Source organism: Oncorhynchus mykiss, chromosome 4 (genome assembly GCF_057628025.1).
Source record: "Oncorhynchus mykiss isolate SJ-2025 chromosome 4, ASM5762802v1, whole genome shotgun sequence".
Classification (NCBI taxonomy): domain Eukaryota; kingdom Metazoa; phylum Chordata; class Actinopteri; order Salmoniformes; family Salmonidae; genus Oncorhynchus; species Oncorhynchus mykiss.
Genome location: NC_143025.1, coordinates 2762501 through 2784689, shown reverse-complemented (window position 1 = coordinate 2784689; position 22189 = coordinate 2762501). Strand labels below are relative to the sequence as shown.

The 22189-nt window shown below is 45.1% G+C and overlaps 1 protein-coding gene across 2 annotated transcripts in view; it reads right to left on the bottom strand.

Moving 5' to 3' along the window:
- The window catches only part of smad6b (SMAD family member 6b), a 48045-nt gene that overhangs the window by 16437 nt on the left and 9419 nt on the right, over positions 1-22189 (bottom strand). Inside the window, exon 2 of one of the 2 annotated variants that reach the window (XM_036968827.2) lies at positions 16854-16910. The exons of the other annotated variant lie outside the window; for it this stretch is intronic. Within the exon in view, the coding sequence (XP_036824722.2) occupies positions 16854-16910 (57 nt within the window). The remainder of the gene's footprint in view (positions 1-16853; positions 16911-22189) is intronic. 2 annotated transcript variants of the gene reach the window in all.

Genomic DNA, 22189 nt, shown 5'->3' with positions numbered 1-22189 from the left:
ATTATATATACCATATTAGATATTATATATACCATACCATATTAGATATTATATATACCATATTAGATATTATATATACCATATTAGATATTATATATACCATATTAGATATTATATATACCATACCATATTAGATATTATATATACCATATTAGATATTATATATACCATACCATATTAGATATTATATATACCATATTAGATATTATATATACCATACCATATTAGATATTATATATACCATATTAGATATTATATATACCATATTAGATATTATATATACCATACCATACTAGATATTACATATACCATATTAGATATTATATATACCATTCCATATTAGATATTATATATACCATACTAGATATTATATATACCATACCATATTAGATATTATATATACCATACTAGATATTACATATACCATACCATATTAGATATTACATATACCATACCGTATTAGGACCATTACATTATATTACAACAACCACAGGTCAGGTAAAAAGGAAGGAGGAAGTTTAACGTGTATAAACTGTCTTCAGCAGTCGTCTTTCTATAAATACATACAGGAGGTATTGTATTGACATCTAAGCTTAGTAGACGGCAGAGCGGTCAGCTCCCTGACAACGTGTCTGCAGCCGGTGACCCCTAGGCCTTCATGCCATCAACACACATTCATTCTCACGCAGAGTGATGTCATTATTTTGCTTCAGAGCCTCTCTTGGCACCGGGGATTTAAAGTTCCTTTCACTGCGCTCTGTTTCTCCATCCTCTCTCTTCTGCTCTCACAGCTTAATGGCACACCACCTCACCCTCTCTAGCAAACATCCTGCAAGGTGGTGCAGAGCAGAGGGAGAACGGGGAACAGCAGAGGGAGAATGGGGAACAGCAGAGGGAGAACGGGGAACAGCAGAGGGAGAACGGGGAACATCAGAGGTAGAACGGGGAACAGCAGAGGGAGAACGGGGAACAGCAGAGGTAGAACGGGGAACAGCAGAGGGAGAACGGGGAACAGCAGAGGGAGAACGGGGAACAGCAGAGGGAGAACGGTGAACAGCAGAGGGAGAACGGGGAACAGCAGAGGGAGAACAGGGAACAGCAGAGGGAGAACAGGGAACAGCAGAGGGAGAACAGGGAACAGCAGAGGGGGAACGGGGAACAGCAGAGGGAGAACGGGGAACAGCAGAGGTAGAACAGTGAACAGCAGAGGGAGAACGGGGAACAGCAGAAGGAGAACGGGGAACAGCAGAGGGAGAACGGGGAACAGCAGAGGGAGAACAGTGAACAGCAGAGGGAGAACGGGGAACAGCAGAGGGAGAACAGGGAACAGCAGAGGGGGAACAGTGAACAGCAGAGGGAGAACGGGGAACAGCAGAGGGAGAACAGGGAACAGCAGAGGGGGAACAGTGAACAGCAGAGGGAGAACGGGGAACAGCAGAGGGAGAACAGTGAACAGCAGAGGGAGAACGGGGAACAGCAGAGGGAGAATGGGGAACAGCAGAGGGAGAACAGTGAACAGCAGAGGGAGAACGGGGAACAGCAGAGGGAGAACAGGGAACAGCAGAGGTGGAACGGGGAACAGCAGAGGGAGAATGGGGAACATCAGAGGTAGAACGGGGAACAGCAGAGGGAGAACGGGGAACAGCAGAGGGAGAATGGGGAACAGCAGAGGGAGAACAGGGAACAGCAGAAGGAGAAGAGGGAACAGCAGAGGTAGAACGGGGAACAGCAGAGGTAGAACTGGGAACAGCAGAGATAGAACTGGGAACAGCAGAGGGAAAACGGGGAACAGCAGAGGGAGAACAGGGAACAGCAGAGGTAGAATGGGGAACATCAGAGGTAGAACGGGGAACAGCAGAGGTAGAACTGGGAACAGCAGAGGTAGAACTGGGAACAGCAGAGGTAGAACTGGGAACAGCAGAGGTAGAACTGGGAACAGCAGAGGTAGAACTGGGAACAGCAGAGGTAGAACTGGGAACAGCAGAGGGAGAACTGGGAACAGCAGAGGGAGAACAGGGAACAGCAGAGGTAGAACTGGGAACAGCAGAGATAGAACTGGGAACAGCAGAGGGAGAACTGGGAACAGCAGAGATAGAACTGGGAACAGCAGAGGTAGAACTGGGAACAGCAGAGGTAGAACTGGGAACAGCAGAGGGAAAACGGGGAACAGCAGAGGTAGAACTGGGAACAGCAGAGGTAGAACTGGGAACAGCAGAGGTAGAACGGGGAACAGCAGAGGGAAAACGGGGAACAGCAGAGGTAGAACTGGGAACAGCAGAGGTAGAACGGGGAACAGCAGAGGGAAAACGGGGAACAGCTGAGGTGAGCGTTCATGTGCAAAGGATTAGCATTTCAATTGTTATAATGATCAACTCTGTAGTGACCTCTCAGCTGACTCCCCCTTTTGTCCACCAAGCTGCGATGCCGGTTTAGCCCACTAGGACACATTCCCCTTCTGTTGTAACCATATTTACTTTGTGTGTTTATGCATTTCTGTGAATTACTTAGTAATAAATAAATGATTTAAGACAATTGATGTATGGATGACTCATAGTGAAGACTGGGTTCGTGTAGATAACCAACAATTTACGACATTTTGAATGAGACTAACGTGAGGTAAAGTAAATAATTCATTAATCAGAAGACTATAGATCAGATATGAAAATATCTGAAAAATTATTTTAGGAAATGATAACTTTGTAATCTGAATATTTTCCTTGGTGTCCCGACTTCCTAGTTAATTGCAGTTACATGATTAATCAGTTTAATCGCGTAACAATAATTACAGAGAATCTTAGATAAAAACTAAGTCTTCAATTTAATGATTGTAAAGACACGACAGAGGCATACTGTATTGTGGAAAGAGAGAGAGGAGAAAGGCAGATAGAAAGCGAGAGAGATTGAGAGGTAGAGCAAGGGAGGGTGAGAGAGAGGGGGGGAGAGAGAGAGAGAGAGAAAGAGATTCAGAGGTAGAGCAAGGGAGGGTGAGAGAGAGAGATTCAGAGGTAGAGCAAGGGAGGGTGAGAGAGAGAGAGAGAGATTCAGAGGTAGAGCAAGGGAGGGAGGGAGGGAGAGAGAGATTTAGAGGTAGAGCAAGGGAGGGAGGGAGAGAGATAGAGATTCAGAGGTAGAGCAAGGGAGGGTGAGAGAGAGAGAGAGAGAGAGATTTAGAGGTAGAGCAAGGGAGGGAGGGAGGGAGAGAGAGATTTAGAGGTAGAGCAAGGGAGGGAGGGAGAGAGAGATTCAGAGGTAGAGCAAGGGAGGGTGAGAGAGAGAGAGAGATTTAGAGGTAGAGCAAGGGAGGGAGGGAGGGAGAGAGAGGGCTCTATTTAACTAAATATAGACCTATCCTATATTTGCTAAATATGTTAACTTGAACCTGTTTGCAGTCCACATTGTTCACGTAATCGACACAGCATTCCCACTGATATAGGGTCTAGGACTACACAGCATTCCCACTGATATAGGGTCTAGGACTACACAGCATTCCCACTGATATAGGGTCTAGGACTACACAGCATTCCCACTGATATAGGGTCTAGGACTACACAGCATTCCCACTGATATAGGGTCTAGGACTACACAGCATTCCCACTGATATAGGGTCTAGGAGTACATAGCATTCCCACTGATATAGGGGCTAGGACTACATAGCATTCCCACTGGTATAGGGTCTAGGACTACATAGCATTCCCACTGATATAGGGGCATGGCCTACACAGCATTCCCACTGATATAGGGGCATGGCCTACACAGCATTCCCACTGATATAGGGGCATGGACTACACAACATTCCCACTGATATAGGGTCTAGGACTACAAAGCATTTCCCACTGATATAGGGTCTAGGACTACATAGCATTCCCACTGATATAGGGTCTAGGACTACATAGCATTCCCACTGATATAGGGGCTAGGACTACATAGCATTCCCACTGATATAGGGGCTAGGACTACATAGCATTCCCACTGATATAGGGTCTAGGACTACACAGCATTCCCACTGATATAGGGGCTAGGACTACATAGCATTCCCACTGATATAGGGTCTAGGACTACATAGCATTCCCACTGATATAGGGGCTAGGACTACATAGCATTCCCACTGATATAGGGTCTAGGACTACACAGCATTCCCACTGATATAGGGTCTAGGACTACATAGCATTCCCACTGATATAGGGTCTAGGACTACATAGCATTCCCACTGATATAGGGTCTAGCACTACATAGCATTCCCACTGATATAGGGGCTAGGACTACATAGCATTCCCACTGATATAGGGTCTAGGACTACATAGCATTCCCACTGATATAGGGGCTAGGACTACATAGCATTCCCACTGATATAGGGTCTAGGACTACATAGCATTCCCACTGATATAGGGGCTAGGACTACATAGCATTCCCACTGATATAGGGGCATGGCCTACACAGCATTCCCACTGATATAGGGTCTAGGACTACATAGCATTCCCACTGATATAGGGTCTAGGACTACATAGCATTCCCACTGATATAGGGTCTAGGACTACATAGCATTCCCACTGATATAGGGTCTAGGACTACATAGCATTCCCACTGATATAGGGTCTAGGACTACATAGCATTCCCACTGATATAGGGTCTAGGACTACATAGCATTCCCACTGATATAGGGGCTAGGACAACACAGCATTCCCACTGATATAGGGGCTAGGACTACATAGCATTCCCACTGATATAGGGGCTAGGACTACATAGCATTCCCACTGATATAGGGTCTAGGACTACACAGCATTCCCACTGATATAGGGGCTAGGACTACATAGCATTCCCACTGATATAGGGTCTAGGACTACATAGCATTCCCACTGATATAGGGGCTAGGACTACATAGCATTCCCACTGATATAGGGTCTAGGACTACACAGCATTCCCACTGATATAGGGTCTAGGACTACATAGCATTCCCACTGATATAGGGGCTAGGACTACATAGCATTCCCACTGATATAGGGTCTAGCACTACATAGCATTCCCACTGATATAGGGGCTAGGACTACATAGCATTCCCACTGATATAGGGTCTAGGACTACATAGCATTCCCACTGATATAGGGGCTAGGACTACATAGCATTCCCACTGATATAGGGTCTAGGACTACATAGCATTCCCACTGATATAGGGGCTAGGACTACATAGCATTCCCACTGATATAGGGGCATGGCCTACACAGCATTCCCACTGATATAGGGTCTAGGACTACATAGCATTCCCACTGATATAGGGTCTAGGACTACATAGCATTCCCACTGATATAGGGTCTAGGACTACATAGCATTCCCACTGATATAGGGTCTAGGACTACATAGCATTCCCACTGATATAGGGTCTAGGACTACATAGCATTCCCACTGATATAGGGTCTAGGACTACATAGCATTCCCACTGATATAGGGGCTAGGACAACACAGCATTCCCACTGATATAGGGGCATGGCCTACACAGCATTCCCACTGATATAGGGGCATGGCCTACAGAGCATTCTTACTGATATAGAGGCATGGCCTACACAGCATTCCCACTGATATAGAGGCATGGCCTACACAGCATTCCCACTGATATAGAGGCATGGCCTACATAGCATTCCCACTGATATAGAGGCATGGCCTACACAGCATTCCCACTGATATAGCGGCATGGCCTACACAGCATTCCCACTGATTTAGAGGCATGGCCTACATAGCATTCCCACTGATATAGAGGCATGGCCTACATAGCATTCCCACTGATATAGGGGCATGGCCTACATAGCATTCCCACTGATATAGGGTCTAGGCCTACATAGCATTCCCACTGATATAGAGGCATGGCCTACATAGCATTCCCACTGATATAGGGGCATGGCCTACACAGCATTCCCACTGATATAGGGGCATGGCCTACACAGCATTCCCACTGATATAGGGGCATGGACTACACAACATTCCCACTGATATAGAGGCATGGCCTACATAGCATTCCCACTGATATAGATGCATGGCCTACACAGCATTCCCACTGATATAGAGGCATGGCCTACACAGCATTCCCACTGATATAGAGGCATGGCCTACATAGCATTCCCACTGATATAGAGGCATGGCCTACACAGCATTCCCACTGATATAGCGGCATGGCCTACACAGCATTCCCACTGATTTAGAGGCATGGCCTACATAGCATTCCCACTGATATAGAGGCATGGCCTACATAGCATTCCCACTGATATAGGGGCATGGCCTACATAGCATTCCCACTGATATAGGGTCTAGGCCTACATAGCATTCCCACTGATATAGAGGCATGACCTACATAGCATTCCCACTGATATAGGGGCATGGCCTACACAGCATTCCCACTGATATAGGGGCATGGCCTACACAGCATTCCCACTGATATAGGGGCATGGACTACATAACATTCCCACTGATATAGAGGCATGGCCTACATAGCATTCCCACTGATATAGAGGCATGGCCTACATAGCATTCCTACTGATATAGAGGCATGGCCTACATAGCATTCCCACTGATATAGAGGCATGGCCTACATAGCATTCCCACTGATATAGGGGCTAGGCCTACATAGCATTCCCACTGATATAGAGGCATGGCCTACATAGCATTCCCACTGATATAGGGGCTAGGCCTACATAGCATTCCCACTGATATAGAGGCATGGCCTACATAGCATTCCCACTGATATAGGGGCTAGGACTACATAGCATTCCCACTGATATAGGGTCTAGGACTACATAGCATTCCCACTGATATAGGGGCTAGGACTACATAGCATTCCCACTGATATAGGGTCTAGGACTACATAGCATTCCCACTGATATAGGGGCTAGGACTACATAGCATTCCCACTGATATAGGGGCATGGCCTACACAGCATTCCCACTGATATAGGGTCTAGGACTACATAGCATTCCCACTGATATAGGGTCTAGGACTACATAGCATTCCCACTGATATAGGGTCTAGGACTACATAGCATTCCCACTGATATAGGGTCTAGGACTACATAGCATTCCCACTGATATAGGGTCTAGGACTACATAGCATTCCCACTGATATAGGGTCTAGGACTACATAGCATTCCCACTGATATAGGGGCTAGGACAACACAGCATTCCCACTGATATAGGGGCTAGGACTACATAGCATTCCCACTGATATAGGGGCTAGGACTACATAGCATTCCCACTGATATAGGGTCTAGGACTACACAGCATTCCCACTGATATAGGGGCTAGGACTACATAGCATTCCCACTGATATAGGGTCTAGGACTACATAGCATTCCCACTGATATAGGGGCTAGGACTACATAGCATTCCCACTGATATAGGGTCTAGGACTACACAGCATTCCCACTGATATAGGGTCTAGGACTACATAGCATTCCCACTGATATAGGGTCTAGGACTACATAGCATTCCCACTGATATAGGGTCTAGCACTACATAGCATTCCCACTGATATAGGGGCTAGGACTACATAGCATTCCCACTGATATAGGGTCTAGGACTACATAGCATTCCCACTGATATAGGGGCTAGGACTACATAGCATTCCCACTGATATAGGGTCTAGGACTACATAGCATTCCCACTGATATAGGGGCTAGGACTACATAGCATTCCCACTGATATAGGGGCATGGCCTACACAGCATTCCCACTGATATAGGGTCTAGGACTACATAGCATTCCCACTGATATAGGGTCTAGGACTACATAGCATTCCCACTGATATAGGGTCTAGGACTACATAGCATTCCCACTGATATAGGGTCTAGGACTACATAGCATTCCCACTGATATAGGGTCTAGGACTACATAGCATTCCCACTGATATAGGGTCTAGGACTACATAGCATTCCCACTGATATAGGGGCTAGGACAACACAGCATTCCCACTGATATAGGGGCATGGCCTACACAGCATTCCCACTGATATAGGGGCATGGCCTACAGAGCATTCTTACTGATATAGAGGCATGGCCTACACAGCATTCCCACTGATATAGAGGCATGGCCTACACAGCATTCCCACTGATATAGAGGCATGGCCTACATAGCATTCCCACTGATATAGAGGCATGGCCTACACAGCATTCCCACTGATATAGCGGCATGGCCTACACAGCATTCCCACTGATTTAGAGGCATGGCCTACATAGCATTCCCACTGATATAGAGGCATGGCCTACATAGCATTCCCACTGATATAGGGGCATGGCCTACATAGCATTCCCACTGATATAGGGTCTAGGCCTACATAGCATTCCCACTGATATAGAGGCATGGCCTACATAGCATTCCCACTGATATAGGGGCATGGCCTACACAGCATTCCCACTGATATAGGGGCATGGCCTACACAGCATTCCCACTGATATAGGGGCATGGACTACACAACATTCCCACTGATATAGAGGCATGGCCTACATAGCATTCCCACTGATATAGATGCTTGGCCTACACAGCATTCCCACTGATATAGAGGCATGGCCTACACAGCATTCCCACTGATATAGAGGCATGGCCTACATAGCATTCCCACTGATATAGAGGCATGGCCTACACAGCATTCCCACTGATATAGCGGCATGGCCTACACAGCATTCCCACTGATTTAGAGGCATGGCCTACATAGCATTCCCACTGATATAGAGGCATGGCCTACATAGCATTCCCACTGATATAGGGGCATGGCCTACATAGCATTCCCACTGATATAGGGTCTAGGCCTACATAGCATTCCCACTGATATAGAGGCATGACCTACATAGCATTCCCACTGATATAGGGGCATGGCCTACACAGCATTCCCACTGATATAGGGGCATGGCCTACACAGCATTCCCACTGATATAGGGGCATGGACTACATAACATTCCCACTGATATAGAGGCATGGCCTACATAGCATTCCCACTGATATAGAGGCATGGCCTACATAGCATTCCTACTGATATAGAGGCATGGCCTACATAGCATTCCCACTGATATAGAGGCATGGCCTACATAGCATTCCCACTGATATAGGGGCTAGGCCTACATAGCATTCCCACTGATATAGAGGCATGGCCTACATAGCATTCCCACTGATATAGGGGCATGGCCTACATAGCATTCCCACTGATATAGGGGCATGGCCTACATAGCATTCCCACTGATATAGGGGCATGGTCTACACAGCATTCCCACTGATATAGAGGCATGGCCTACATAGCATTCCCACTGATATAGGGGCATGGCCTACATAGCATTCCCACTGATATAGGGGCATGGTCTACACAGCATTCCCACTGATATAGAGGCATGGCCTACATAGCATTCCTACTGATATAGGGGCATGGCCTGCTGTAAATTGCATTATGGACATGCCAAACATTGTCAATAAACAAGAATACAATTATTATTGACAAACTAAAAAGAGAGGGAATAAGTGTAATCAAATTCTAAACAAAACGAAACAACAACTTGTTTGAAATAGTGTCACACTTACACACACTTACATCATTTCTCCCCGTGGCCATATAATATTAAACAACAAGGACTATAGAGGGTTTTACAGCACATCCACAGTAGCTGGACAAAGATCCAATATAAAGAGAGAGAATGTCCACTACCTGTTATCCTGCTTCCTGATAGGCCTGTTATCCAGCTCCCTGATAGGCCTGTGTTTTATCCACTAACTGTTGTCCAGCTCCCCGATTGGCCTGTGTTTTATCCACTAACTGTTATACTGCTCCCTGATAGGCCTGTGTTTTATCCACTAACTGTTATACTGCTCCCTGATAGGCCTGTGTTTTATCCACTAACTGCTATACTGCTCCCTGATAGGCCTGTGTTTTATCCACTAACTGTTATACTGCTCCCTGATAGGCCTGTGTTTTATCCACTAACTGTTATACTGCTCCCTGATAGGCCTGTGTTTTATCCACTAACTGTTATCCTGCTCCCCGATAGGCCTGTTATACTGCTCCCTGATAGGCCTGTGTTTTATCCACTACCTGTTATACTGCTCCCTGATAGGCCTGTGTTTTATCCACTAACTGTTATCCAGCTCCCTGATAGGCCTGTTATCCAGCTCCCTGATAGGCCTGTGTTTTATCCACTACCTGTTATACTGCTCCCTGATAGGCCTGTGTTTTATCCACTAACTGTTATACTGCTCCCTGATAGGCCTGTGTTTTATCCACTAACTGTTATACTGCTCCCTGATAGGCCTGTGTTTTATCCACTAACTGTTATCCTGCTCCCTGATAGGCCTGTGTTTTATCCACTAACTGTTATACTGCTCCCCGATAGGCCTGTTATACTGCTCCCTGATAGGCCTGTGTTTTATCCACTACCTGTTATACTGCTCCCTGATAGGCCTGTGTTTTATCCACTACCTGTTATACTGCTCCCTGATAGGCCTGTGTTTTATCCACTAACTGTTATACTGCTCCCCGATAGGCCTGTTATACTGCTCCCTGATAGGCCTGTGTTTTATCCACTAACTGTTATACTGCTCCCTGATAGGCCTGTGTTTTATCCACTAACTGTTATACTGCTCCCCGATAGGCCTGTTATACTGCTCCCTGATAGGCCTGTGTTTTATCCACTAACTGTTATCCTGCTCCCCGATAGGCTTGTTATACTGCTCCCTGATAGGCCTGTGTTTTATCCACTAACAGTTATCCTGCTCCCCGATAGGCCTGTTATACTGCTCCCTGATAGGCCTGTGTTTTATCCACTAACTGTTATCCTGCTCCCCGATAGGCCTGTTATACTGCTCCCTGATAGGCCTGTGTTTTATCCACTAACTGTTATCCTGCTCCCCGATAGGCCTGTTATACTGCTCCCTGATAGGCCTGTGTTTTATCCACTACCTGTTATACTGCTCCCTGATAGGCCTGTGTTTTATCCACTAACTGTTATCCAGCTCCCTGATAGGCCTGTTATCCAGCTCCCTGATAGGCCTGTGTTTTATCCACTAACTGTTATCCAGCTCCCTGATAGGCCTGTTATCCAGCTCCCCGATAGGCCTGTGTTTTATCCACTAACTGTTATACTGCTCCCTGATAGGCCTGTGTTTTATCCACTAACTGTTATCCAGCTCCCTGATAGGCCTGTGTTTTATCCACTAACTGTTATACTGCTCCCCGATAGGCCTGTTATACTGCTCCCTGATAGGCCTGTGTTTTATCCACTAACTGTTATACTGCTCCCCGATAGGCCTGTGTTTTATCCACTAAATGTTATCCTGCTCCCCGATAGGCCTGTTATCCAGCTCCCCGATAGGCCTGTGTTTTATCCACTAACTGTTATCCAGCTCCCTGATAGGCCTGTTATCCAGCTCCCCGATTGGCCTGTGTTTTATCCACTACCTGTTATCCAGCTCCCCGATTGGCCTGTGTTTTATCCACTAACTGTTATCCAGCTCCCTGATAGGCCTGTGTTTTATCCACTACCTGTTATCCAGCTCCCCGATTGGCCTGTGTTTTATCCACTAACTGTTATCCAGCTCCCCGATAGGCCTGTTATCCAGCTCCCTGATAGGCCTGTGTTTTATCCACTACCTGTTATCCAGCTCCCCGATAGGCCTGTGTTTTATCCACTAACTGTTATCCAGTTCCCCGATTGGCCTGTGTTTTATCCACTAACTGTTATCCAGCTCCCTGAATGGCCTGTGTTTTATCCACTACCTGTTATCCAGCTCCCCGATAGGCCTGTTATCCAGCTCCCTGATAGGCCTGTTATCCAGCTCCCCGATAGGCCTGTGTTTTATCCACTAACTGTTATCCAGCTCCCCGATAGGCCTGTGTTTTATCCACTAACTGTTATCCAGCTCCCCGATAGGCCTGTGTTTTATCCACTACCTGTTATCCAGCTCCCCGATAGGTCTGTTATCCAGCTCCCCGATAGGCCTGTTATCCAGCTCCCCGATAGGCCTGTTATCCAGTTCCCCGATAGGCCTGTTATCCAGCTCCCCGATAGGCCTGTTATCCAGCTCCCCGATAGGCCTGTGTTTTATCCACTAACTGTTATCCAGTTCCCCGATTGGCCTGTGTTTTATCCACTAACTGTTATCCAGCTCCCCGATAGGCCTGTTATCCAGCTCCCCGATAGGCCTGTTATCCAGCTCCCCGATAGGCCTGTGTTTTATCCACTAACTGTTATCCAGTTCCCCGATTGGCCTGTGTTTCAGAACTATCTATCAGATCAGATCTCATTCACACATCTCCATAAGTCGCATTGCATTCTCACCACGGACGTTGTCACCATAAAACCAGGAAGGTGAACCATTCTAATAAGTTTGGTTTTTAATAAAAAACCAGGCTGGTGAATCATTGTAATACATTTGATTCACCATCCTGGTTATAATTAAAAACATTCTAATAAGTTTGATTGTCATAAAAACCAGGAGACTGTATACAGTTGTAGTTGGAAGTTTACGTACACCTTAGCCAAATACATTTAAACTCAGTTTTTCACAATTCCTGACATTTAATCCCAGTAAAAATTCCCTGTCTTAGGTCAGTTAGGATCACCACTTTATTTTAAGAATGTGAAATGTCAGAATAATAGTAGAAGAGAATGATTTATTTCAGCTTTTATTTCTTTCATCACATTCCCAATGGGTCAGAAGTTTACATAAACTCAATTAGCATTTGGTAGCATAGCCTTTAAATTGTTTAACTTGGGTCAAGCGTTTTGGGTAGCCTTCCACAAGCTTCCCACAATCATTTGGGTGAATTTTGGCCCATTCCTCCTGACAGAGCTGGTGTAACTGAGTCAGGTTTGTAGGCCTCCTTGCTCACACACGCTTTTTCAGTTCTGCCCACACATTATCTATAGAATTGAGGTCAGGGCTTTGTGATGGCCACTCCAATACCTTGACTTTGTTGTCCTTAAGCCATTTTGCCACAACTTTGGAAGTATGCTTGGGGTCATTGTCCATTTGGAAGACCCATTTGCGACCAAGCTTTAACTTCCTGACAGATGTCTTGAGATTTTGCTTCAATATATCCACAGAATTTTCCTACCTCATGATGCCATCTATTTTGTGAAGGGCACCAGTCCCTCCTGCAACCCCACAACATGATGCTGCCACCCCCGTGCTTCACGATTGGGATGGTGTTCTTCGGCTTACAAGCCTCCCCCTTTTTCCTCCAAACATAACGATGGTCATTATGGCCAAACAGTTCTATTTTTGTTTCATCAGACCTTGCTGAGCGGCCTTTCAGGTTATGTCTACATAGGACTCGTTTTACTGTGGATATAGAAACTTTTGTACCTGTTTCCTCCAGCATCTTCACAAGGTCCTTTGCTGTTGTTCTGGTATTGAAAAACAGCAAAGATTGACAGAGAGAGAGAGAGAGACAGAGAGAGAGAGAGAGAGACAGAGGGACAGAGAGAGACAGAGAGAGAGAGAGAGAGAGACTGAGAGAGAGAGAGAGAGAGAGAGAGAGACAGAGAGAGAGAGAGAGAGAGAGAGAGAGAGAGAGAGAGAGAGAGAGAGAGAGAGAGAGAGAGAGAGAGAGAGAGAAAGAGAGAGCAGAGGTAGGGCCCTGTTCACAAACACAAACAGAGCCCCAGGACAGCAACACACTTAGACCCAACCAAACCATGAGAAAACCAAAAGATAATTACTTGACACAATGCAAAGAATTAACAAAAAAACAGAGCAAACTAGAATTCAATTTGTCCCTAAACAGAGAGCACACAGTGCAGTATATCTGACCACTGAGACTGACCCAAACTTAAGGAAAGCTTTCCACCACCTATGATGAAAATTACAGGCCTCTCTCATCTTTTTAAGTGGGAGAACTTGCGCAATTTAGCCGCTTACGGGTATTCTTCAACATAAATGCGTAAAACTACGTCACAATGCTGTAGACACCTTCGGGAATACGGAGAAAAAGTAATCAGGTTGATAGCCCATTCACTGCTCAATAGGGACTCATTGGAATGCAGAGCTTTCAAAACATGAGGCACTTCCAGATTGGATTTTTCTCAGGCTTTCGCCTGCAACATCAGTTCTGTTATACTCACAGACAATATTTTTACAGTTTTGGAAACTTTAGAGTGTTTTCTATCCTAAGCTGTCAATTATATGCATATTCTAGCATCTTGTCCTGACAAAATATCCCGTTTATTACGGGAACGTTGTTTTTCCAAAAATGAAAATACTGCCCCCTAGTCACAAAAGGCTAGCTTGGCTACAGAAGCCTCTAGCTTGGTTACAGAAGCCAATGATTAATTTATTCATTTCTTACCAAAAACTCTAATCAAATTATTAATTTATCTAGCTCTTACCAAAAACTCTAATCAAATGATTCATTTATCTAGCTCTTACCAAAAACTCTAATCAAATGATTCATTTATCTAGCTCTTACCAAAAACTCTAATCAAATGATTCATTTATCTAGCTCTTACCAAAAGTCTTAAATGACAGCGCATGGAGAATGCTGCTATTTCCATTAGAAAAAAGGAGGGAGATTCTGTCCCACTTGGAACCGGCAGGTTGGCTAGACCTCATTCATGCTTTCTGTATTGTTTAATCTCGCGTAGAGGTGGTGAAATGATGAGGGAATGAAGTCAAGGTCAGAATACAGCGTAGAGTGTCGAAAAGCCCTGTGTCCTTTCACCTCTTCCAGCACTGTGTGTGTGTGTGTGTGTGGAGTGGAAGGTTTGAGCCAAGTAGGTTGGAAGAGACCCTGTACATTCTTCCTCCACCTTCACCCCCACCCCTTCCTCTTCCACCTCACACTCCTCAACCCCCCCTACTCCTCATTTCTCAGTAGAGTCAGTCAGGACGTAGAGGAATAGAGGGGGGAGGGGCAGCCAAGATCTTTCGTTCTCTCCTGACAGACAACCAGAAGAGGCCTGGTTCTGTGCTAGATGAACCTAGACTGTAACACACTCCTCTAGACTGTAACACACTCCTCTAGACTGGAACACACTCCCCTAGACTGGAACACACTCCCCTAGACTGTAACACACTCCTCTAGACTGTAACACACTCCTCTAGACTGTAACACACTCCTCGAGACTGTAACACACTTCTCTAGATGGTAACACACTCCTCTAGACTGTAACACACTCCTCTAGACTGTAACACACTCCTCTAGACTGTAACACACTCCTCTAGACTGTAACACACTCCTCTAGACTGTAACACACTCCTCTAGACTTCAATGTACAGAGACCTAACTGCTTTAGAACAGACTGGAGTGTGTGTGTGTGTGTGTGTGTGTGTGTGTGTGTGTGTGTGTGTGTGTGTGTGTGTGTGTGTGTGTGTGTGTGTGTGTGTGTGTGTGTGTGTGTGTGTTTTGCTTTGCTTGTACACTTTTGACAACTGAGCATGTATGTTGTATGTTCAGAGCCCCTGACATGTATGTTGTATGTTCAGAGCCCCTGAGTTTGAGTTTGTAGTTGGTGAGGGGGTTTAGTGTGGAGATGCTGGCTGGCTGACTGGCTGATAGACTGACTGACTGACTGGGTGGTTGGCTGAGTTTGTAGTTGGTGAGGGGGGTTAGTGTGGAGATGCTGGCTGGCTAACTGGCTGATAGACTGACTGGGTGGTTGGCTGAGTTTGTAGTTGGTGAGGGGGGTTAGTGTGGAGATGCTGGCTGGCTGACTGGCTGATAGACTGACTGACTGGCTGGCTACCTGGCTGATAGACTGACTGGGTGGTTGGCTGAGTTTGTAGTTGATGAGGCGGGTTAGTGTGGAGATGCTGGCTGGCTGACTGGCTGATAGACTGACTGACTGGCTGGCTAACTGGCTGATAGACTGACTGACTGGGTGGTTGGCTGAGTTTGTAGTTGATGAGGAGGGTTAGTGTGGAGATGCTGGCTGGCTGACTGGCTGATAGACTGACTGACTGGCTGGCTAACTGGCTGATAGACTGACTGACTGGGTGGTTGGCTGAGTTTGTAGTTGATGAGGAGGGTTAGTGTGGAGATGCTGGCTGGCTGACTGGCTGATAGACTGACTGACTGGCTGGCTAACTGGCTGATAGACTGACTGACTGGCTGGCTAACTGGCTGATAGACTGACTGCCTGGGTGGTTGGCTGAGTTTGTAGTTGATGAGGGGGGTTAGTGTGGAGATGCTGGCTGGCTGACTGGCTGATAGACTGACTGACTGGGTGGTTGGCTGAGTTTGTAGTTGATCAGGGGGGTTAGTGTGGAGATGCTGGCTGGCTGACTGGCTGATAGACTGACTGACTGGCTGGCTAACTGGCTGATAGACTGACTGACTGGGTGGTTGGCTGAGTTTGTAGTTGATGAGGGGGGTTAGTGTGGAGATGCTGGCTGACTGACTGGGTGGTTGGCTGAGTTTGTAGTTGATGAGGGGGGTTAGTGTGGAGATGCTGGCTGACGTCATCCAACAGTTAACAGTTTAAAAAAATACTAATGGCCACGGTGCCAGCGATAGGTTGGTTGGGGGCGCGCACACACACACACACACACACACACACACACACACACACACATACTTACAGAGCACACACACACACACACACACACACTCACAGAGCACACACACATATTCTCACAGAACACACACACACACACACACCCACAGAGCACACACACACACACACACACACACACACACACACACACACACACACACACACACACACACACACACACAGAGAGAGAGAGCACACACACACATACCCACAGAACACACACACACGCACGCATATACACACAAACACACACACACACATACTCACAGAACACACACAGGTATTCTCAGCATGTTGGAGTGTATTCTCAGGAGTGTATTCTGAGCATGTTGGTGACGACTTACCAAGTGGCTTTTGTTCCTCTGTAGGGGACAGCCGTGAGTATGGCGGTGGGGGCGACTCTGGAACACACAACATACATGTCAGGGGCTCTGAACATACAACATACATGTCAGGGACTCTGAACATACAACATACATGTCAGGGGCTCTGAACATACAACATACATGTCAGGGACTCTGAACATACAACATACATGTCAGGGGCTCTGAACATACAACATACATGTCAGGGGCTCTGAACATACAACATACATGTCAGGGACTCTGAACATACAACATACATGTCAGGGGCTCTGAACATACAACATACATGTCAGGGACTCTGAACAAACAACATACATGTCAGGGACTCTGAACATACAACATACATGTCAGGGACTCTGAACACACAACATACATGTCAGGGGCTCTGAACATACAACATACATGTCAGGGGCTCTGAACATACAACATACATGTCAGGGGCTCTGAACATACAACATACATGTCAGGGGCTCTGAACATACAACATACATGTCAGGGGCTCTGAACATACAACATACATGTCAGGGGCTCTGAACATACAACACACATGTCAGGGACTCTATATGGTTCTATACTGTTCTATATGGTTCTATACTGTTCTATGTGGTTCTATACTGTTCTTTACGGTTCTATACTGTTCTATATGGTTCTATACTGTTCTATGTGGTTCTATACTGTTCTTTACGGTTCTATACTGTTCTATATGGTTCTATACTGTTATATGTGGTTCTATACTGTTCTATATGGTTCTATACTGTTATATGTGGTTCTATACTGTTCTTTATAGTTCTATACTGTTCTTTACGGTTCTATACTGTTCTATATGGTTCTATACTGTTCTATGTGGTTCTATACTGTCCAATATGGTTCTATACTTTGTTATATGGTTCTATACTGTTCTATACTGTTCTTTCTGGTTCTATTCTGTTTCTATACTGCTCTATATGGTTCTACACAGTTCAATACTGTGTTATATGGTTCTATACTGTTCTATACGGTTCTATATGGTTATATACTGTTATATACTATGTTTCTATACTGTTCTATATGTTTATATACTGTGTTATATGGTTCTATACTGTTCTATGTGGTTCTATACAGTTCTATATTGTGTTATATGGTTCTATACTGTCCTATACTGTTCTCTATAGTTATATACTGTGTTATATGGTTCTATATGGTTATATACTGTGTTATATGGTTCTATACTGTTCGATATTGTTCTATACTGTGTTATATGGTTCTATACTGTTCTATATGGTTCAATACTGTTCTATATTGTTCTATATGGTTCTATACTGTGTTATATGGTTCTATACTGTTCTTTATTGTTCTCTATGGTTATATACTGTGTAATATGGTTCTATACTGTTCTATATTGTTCTCTATGGTTATATACTGTGTTATATGGTTCTATACTGTTCTATACTGTGGTATATGGTTCTATACTGTTCTATATTGTTCTATATGGTTCAATACTGTTCTATATTCTTCTATATGGTTCTATACTGTTCTATATGGTTATATACTGTGTTATATGGTTCTATACTGTTCTATATGGTTCTATACTGTTCTATACTGTTCTATATGGTTCCATACTGTTCTATATAGTTCGTTTTGGTTCTATACTGTTCTATATGGTTATATACTGTGTTATATGGTTCTATACTGTTCTATATTGTTCTATATGGTTCTATACTGTTCTATATTGTTCTATATGGTTGGAGAAGGCAGCATAATAATCACGTTGCTCCTTTAAGAGACAGAGTGGAAGGAGAAGGCATCATAATAGTCACACTGCTCCTTTAAGAGACAGAGTGGAAGGAGAAGGCATCATAATAGTCACACTGCTCCTTTAAGAGACAGAGTGGAAGGAGAAGGCAGCATAATAGTCACACTGCTCCTTTAAGAGACAGAGTGGAAGGAGAAGGCATCATAATAGTCGCACTGCTCCTTTAAGAGACAGAGTGGAAGGAGAAGGCATCATAATAGTCGCACTGCTTCTTTAAGAGACAGAGTGAAGGAGAAGGCATCATAATAGTCGCACTGCTTCTTTAAGAGACAGAGTGGAAGTAGAAGGCATCATAATAGTCACGCTGCTCCTTTAAGAGACAGAGTGGAAGGAGAAGGCATCATAATAGTCACACTGCTCCTTTAAGAGACAGAGTGGAAGGAGAAGGCAGCATAATAGTCACACTGCTCCTTTAAGAGACAGAGTGGAAGGAGAAGGCAGCATAATAGTCACACTGCTCCTTTAAGAGACAGAGTGGAAGGAGAAGGCATCATAATAGTCACACTGCTCCTTTAAGAGACAGAGTGGAAGGAGAAGGCAGCATAATAGTCACACTGCTCCTTTAAGAGACAGAGTGGAAGGAGAAGGCATCATAATAGTCACACTGCTCCTTTAAGAGACAGAGTGGAAGTAGAAGGCATCATAATAGTCACACTGCTCCTTTAAGAGACAGAGTGGAAGGAGAAGGAAGCATAATAGTCACACTGCTCCTTTAAGAGACAGAGTAGAAGGAGAAGGCATCATAATAGTCACACTGCTCCTTTAAGAGACAGAGTGGAAGGAGAAGGCATCATAATAGTCGCACTGCTTCTTTAAGAGACAGAGTGGAAGGAGAAGGCAGCATAATAGTCACACTGCTCCTTTAAGAGACAGAGTGGAAGGAGAAGGCATCATAATAGTCACACTGCTCCTTTAAGAGACAGAGTGGAAGGAGAAGGCATCATAATAGTCACACTGCTCCTTTAAGAGACAGAGTGGAAGGAGAAGGCAGCATAATAGTCACACTGCTCCTTTAAGAGACAGAGTGGAAGGAGAAGGCATCATAATAGTCACACTGCTCCTTTAAGAGACAGAGTGGAAGGAGAAGGAAGCATAATAGTCACGCTGCTCCTTTAAGGGAACTCATCGTGCATCCCAAATGGAACCCTGTTCTCTATACAGTGCACTACTTTTGACCAGAGGCCTATGAGAATAGGGCACTATGGATTGGGATAGTGGGCCATTTGGGACTCACCTCAGTCAGATCTACAGCTAGTCTGTCTGGCGCCGGGCTGTATGTGTGTGTGGCTATGCAAACTGTATTAACGCCACTCCTTCACCTACATAGCAAGAGGGCGGCACGAGAGAGACGTCCAGGGGACAAAAGAGCTTTTTAAATCTCAACATTTGTCCGTTTCTAAATAAGTTATTTCAACTAATATAGTTCAAGTAGCACTATTTAAACTTTTGGTTTTGATGTTGTGTAGACTTTCTGTTTTACCACTGGTCGTTTTGAAGCTGGTAGGCTATTTCAGGTTTCACCTACGTTCAACTCAACACTGAGGATGTAGGAGCCAGTACAGTCAGCTATGAGACGTTCACATGACAACATACACCATCACCTACATTCACACTCTTTCTGGACGAACAAAAAAAAAAAAAAACTTCATCTTGAGTTTTTTTTTCACTTTTCTCTACTAAAAAACATAAGTGAAAGGAAGTGTGATTCACTAGGAACCCGTTGTTCAACAGCGTGAAAGAAATATTGGCTCAAACGAGACACGTATTAGTGCACGTGAGTTGGCCCGGCAGGGATGTCCTTGTCCCATCGCGGAACTAGCGACTCCTGTGGCGTTGCCGGGCGCAGTGCACGCTGACGCGGTCGACCAGTTGTACTACGGTGTTTCAAAAAAGGCTTGGAAGGGGTCGTGTTTCGGAGGACGCACGGCTCTTTCGACCTTCGCCTCTCTCTCTCTCTCTCTCTCTCTCGAGTCCGTACGGGAGTTGCAGCGACGGGACAAGACTGTAACTACCAATTCGGAAACCACGAACTTGGGGAGAAAAAGGGGATACATTTTTTTATAATAATAATAATTACATTTAAATTTAAAGATAATTTCAAGAGTCTCTACATAGACAAAGTGATGCTCGTCTGGTCCTGCTATTGGTGTTTGGGGAAGCAATGAATAGATGGAGAAGAGAAGAGGTTCATACTCTGGGAGACACAAGAACGAGGTATTATTTTTGTAATTTGAAGAAATGGGGAATAGGTATAACTGGTGTGATAATTATGTCTGGCGAAACATGTATATTAAAGGCTGTGTGACAACACTAGGTGGTTTTGTTATGTTAAAACGGCTAATAAAAACCATAAGATGGCGCACGCCCAGAGACAATTATTCTGTGTAGAGGTGCTGACTAACGGTGAATTAACTGTGAGCTATTGAACTGGAGGCTCAGCTCTGCCTCCAGGGCAATATTCATGACAACAAACGTCAACCTGCCAAATTTATAGTAACATAGGCTACAGGAGGACCAGGTTACCTATTTAACATAGGCTACAGGAGGTCCAGGTTACCTATTTAACATAGGCTACAGGAGGACCAGGTTACCTTTCTAACATAGGCTACAGGAGGACCAGGTTACCTTTCTAACATAGGCTACAGGAGGACCAGGTTACCTATTTAACATAGGATACAGGAGGACCAGGTTACCTATTTAACATAGCATACTGGAGGACCAGGACAGGTACTAGTAGGGCTGTTGACCGTATTACAGGACAGATACTAGTAGGGCTGTTGACTGTATTACAGGACAGGTACTAGTAGGGCTGTTGACTGTATTACAGGACAGATACTAGTAGGGCTGTTGACCGTATTACAGGACAGATACTAGTAGGGCTGTTGACTGTATTACAGGACAGGTACTAGTAGGGCTGTTGACCGTATTACAGGACAGATACTAGTAGGGCTGTTGACCGTATTACAGGACAGATACTAGTAGGGCTGTTGACCGTATTACAGGACAGATACTAGTAGGGCTGTTGACTGTATTACAGGACAGGTACTAGTAGGGCTGTTGACCGTATTACAGGACAGGTACTAGTAGGGCTGTTGACTGTATTACAGGACAGGTACTAGTAGGGCTGTTGACCGTATTACAGGACAGATACTAGTAGGGCTGTTGACTGTATTACAGGACAGGTACTAGTAGGGCTGTTGACCGTATTACAGGACAGGTACTAGTAGGGCTGTTGACTGTATTACAGGACAGGTACTAGTAGGGCTGTTGACCGTATTACAGGACAGATACTAGTAGGGCTGTTGCCTGTAATTACAGGACAGGTACTAGTAGGGCTGTTGACTGTATTACAGGACAGATACTAGTAGGGCTGTTGACTGTATTACAGGACAGATACTAGTAGGGCTGTTGACTGTATTACAGGACAGGTACTAGTAGGGCTGTTGACTGTATTACAGGACAGATACTAGTAGGGCTGTTGACTGTATTACAGGACAGATACTAGTAGGGCTGTTGACTGTAT